At 42.6% G+C, this 3,813-nt stretch overlaps 1 protein-coding gene across 1 annotated transcript; it reads left to right on the plus strand.

The window, feature by feature from the left end:
* Window positions 1-281: 281 nt before the first annotated feature.
* LOC119344638 lies at window positions 282-3,808 on the plus strand (the record flags this gene model as incomplete). Its single annotated transcript, XM_037615019.1, has 2 exons — window positions 282-1,410; window positions 3,320-3,808. Coding segments are annotated over exons 1-2 (1,617 nt in total), but the record flags the coding sequence as incomplete, so codon positions are not given.
* Window positions 3,809-3,813: the final 5 nt, after the last annotated feature.

Here is a 3,813-nt window from a genome sequence, read left to right on the forward strand (position 1 = left end):
ACCTCCATCTATCTTTGAATAGGCATGTATGAAATGAATGGTAGAGCAGGAATCGGTGTCGAGTGGTTGCTGAGCCAGCCGGCCCACATACGGCACACATCGACATCGGCGGCTGGGAACGCGTGCTTCCTCGTCATGGACGACGGACGAGGGACGACCTAGCCAAAATAAAATTTAAAAAGGCCGCATCTGGTCTCCCTCACTCTCTACCTTGCCCCTTGCTGGGAAAAAACAAAAATCCACAGCACCACGCCCTCGTCTCCACAGCACCGCGCGCAACCCATGGCGAGTAGTACCTATGTTATTGCCTCTATTGGCTGGGGCATGGCCGCGCTGGGCTGGTTCGTGGCGCCCACCCTCAACCTTTTCGTTCCCAAGATCCCTTCCTGGCTCAGCTGCGACGTGTCCAAGAAGCTCCGGGAGCTGGAGATCCACATCATGCCGGAGTTAGAGAAGACGCTGCAGGCCGTGGATCAAGAGAGGATGATAAAGAGAGGAGATGAAATGGGAAGGAAATCCGACGTGGCGGCCCTGGACAAGATGGCGGCCATGCTGAGGCACGCTCGGGAGGATGCGGAAGACATCTTGGATGATCACCAAGACATCGAGTTGTACCGCTTCAGATTTTGGCGTCGTCTCTGCCTCATCGTGCAGAACGATATTGACCGCTTCAATAGGAGCTGTCTGGTGATTGCACGCATCGTCCGGAGGGGATGGGTTCGAGTCAACTGGACTATCGCACCCATCATCCGGAGAAATGCATTCATCGTCAGCAGAAAATCAGAGGGTGTACTTCACGTGGCTGCCAGTGCTGTGGCCACCTGCATTACTCACTTCAACAAGAGCTTCAGGAGCGGATCAGCTCGGCTACTGCGGCGGGCGCGGAACATCTCCTTGCTGAGACAAGAGGATGTACTCCCTCGGACAACCAATACTGTTGCGCCCTCCCATGAGACCGTGCCAGTGATTACCAGTTCTGTGGCCTCGGATGGACCAGTTCCCCTGACTACCAGTGTTGCGGCCTCCCATGGACCGGTTCTGGCGGCTACAAATGATGTCCCCTCAGACGAACCTGTCCCGCATAACTCGGTGGGTGCTGCCTCACAAGAATCAGTTCCAGAGCCTACCAATGTTGCTGTTTCAGACGAATTAAGAGTTCCGGTGATTGCACGCTCGAATTCAGAGTCGAGCTCCTTAGCTTTCAATGAGGGTGCGGTCTTAGATGAACAAGCGGTTCCAGTCACTGCATCTTCTGATTCCATTTGGTGGGGCCTCTCTTGCTGGTGCAACTCCTTCAACTTCTTCAAGAACTGTTGTAGGTCCATATTATATTTGACAGATCATGCAATTAAGGCCGCTCACACTTATCAGGGGTGCTCCTATGACGTGGTTGGCATCACAGATTACCAGGTAACCCCCAGTTTCATCGCCCACTCCTCATCTCATATGCTCTCTATCTCTATGAACATGTGTCAGGATATTCCTTTTTCAATTCTTTTGTTATTTCTGGGAGATATGTTGTGGGAAAATAATAATAATCAGTGTAATTATCTTATTTCACACAAGTCATTGATGTCAAAAAGGGAAATAAAACAACACATGCTACGAACTTGTATTTGACAATTGAATACATTTGATGGATAACCAATTGAACATGCATGATTGCCAATTTGATGGTTGGTTTATAAGAGAATCTCATGGCGCACTGATCCGCCTTATCTGACGTAAGTTACAAAATTGTCGATTTGCGTCGTAATACTATGTTGTGCACAAATTTTTCCAGCATGTAAGCATGCTTATGGCAGGCCTCCATGCAAAATTTGAAGGAATTCAGACACCTAAAGCACGTTGCGTCCTGTTTGGATAGTATTTTGGGGGGTTTTCTACAGGAATACCGTAGAAAATGCATAAAATGTTTGAATAGTATGATATTTATCATGGATGCTTGGCATGGTGACGCTAGTGTGTGAAAATAATTGAGTCCATTCTATTGATGTGAAAAAAAGTGCATCTAGACTTGCCCTACCGGACTAACAAAACCACCACCTTTGAACATTATGTGCTTCTTGCCATGCATGAAATGACACCAAATTTTTTCAGCATGTGGGCATGCAGATGGCAGGCCTTCATGCAAAATTTGAATGAATTCAGGCACCGAACACACGTTGCGTCACGTTCGGCTATTGTTTTTGGATTTTTACCCGAAAAACCATAGAAAATACGTAAAATGTCAGAACTTAATGAAATTTATCATGGATACTTTGCATGGTGATGCTAGTGTGTGGAAATTTTTGGGTCCATTATATTGATGTGAGCATTTTTTGAAAAAGAAAAAATGAAAAACGAAAAGAATGAAATAGAAACAAAAAAGAGCAATAACCGGTCCCTAATTGATATATTTTAATTTTATTTTTCTACTTCATTTATGTACACAAATTTTAAAAGTGTTCAATTTTTTTTACGTCAGCATGTTTCTTTTTACATGGGAATAAACAGACATTTCTTTTAAACGACCAATAAAAAAACAATAAACTGAATTTTTTGTTTAAACGAATATTTTTTATTTTCAATAGATGTGCAGAAATTTAATTATATCTATGTGAGCATCTTTTTTATTCAAACGAACAATTTTTGACATATCTGTACAATTTTTTTAATGTGAATATTTGTACTTTATGAATTATTTTTTTGAAAATTGAACAGTTTTTAAAATTAAACAAAATTTCATAAGTGTGAGCTTTTTAAAAAAATAGAAAAGAAACTAAAAATAAATATATAAAAAGAGATAATGATTAAAGGACCGGCTCAACAGTGGGCCAGCCAAGCCATGAACTAAAGTAGAAGAAAAGTAAAATAGAACTAAATGTACACAAGCATTATTGTGTCCTAGTTGGTTATTGTGGTACTCCTTGGACAAAGAGGTCTCAAGTTCAATTCTTGTTACCTGCATACTTTCTCTCTTTTGAAAAGAAAATGAAAAATAGTTGAGGGCTCTGCCAGAAAAAAAAAGACGCCGTGAGGAAAAAAAAAGTGTGCCGCCTATATGTACGCACGCCGCGTATCTGCGCGTGTGAGAAGGCAATCCTACCCTTATTATGAGGGGTAGAGATATCTCAGCCATCAAGCAAAAGTGTATTATATTTTGTTTTCCTCGTGGTCAGTTTTGTTCTATGAATGACATCTGAATGTTCTTTCTGCATGTCTATTTTCCCTTTTTTTACCAAAGATATCGTATCTGGTATACATTATAGTCACCTACCTCTAATAGATAGAATAGACATATGACTGGCATATTAATTTGAGAATTTGCTTCGTGCAGGAGAATGCCACCGCATTAGATTCTGTCCTTACTGTTATTTCAAGACGGAACTTGAAGAAAAAAATAGAGAAAGTAGAAACAATCGTTAGTGAAGTGAAGAAGTCATCACTCTTGGGCGCGGGAAGCAAGAGCACACTGCGTGATACAGCCAACAAGAACAGGAGCAACATTAGAACTACTAGCAAGCGCAGGGTATTTGGTCGGGAGGCTATGCGTGAGGATATCATGGCTAAACTCCGCGAGACACCACCCAGCTCGAGCACTAGTCCATGCTACTCGGTGATTGGCATATATGGCATCGCAGGGTCCGGGAAGACTACCTTTGCACGATATACTCGGGACTACATAGAGGAGGAATGCAAGGAGGAGGGACTTTTTGACACCATTATGTGTATTCATATGTCTGAGACTTTTAGTGTGGATGACATATTTCATGATATGCTAAAGGATATTACCAAAGATCGGCACTCCAATATTTCAGATCGTGAGGAGCT

This window comes from Triticum dicoccoides, unplaced genomic scaffold (genome assembly GCF_002162155.2).
Source record: "Triticum dicoccoides isolate Atlit2015 ecotype Zavitan unplaced genomic scaffold, WEW_v2.0 scaffold177265, whole genome shotgun sequence".
In the NCBI taxonomy this organism is placed as follows: Eukaryota; Viridiplantae; Streptophyta; class Magnoliopsida; order Poales; family Poaceae; genus Triticum; species Triticum dicoccoides.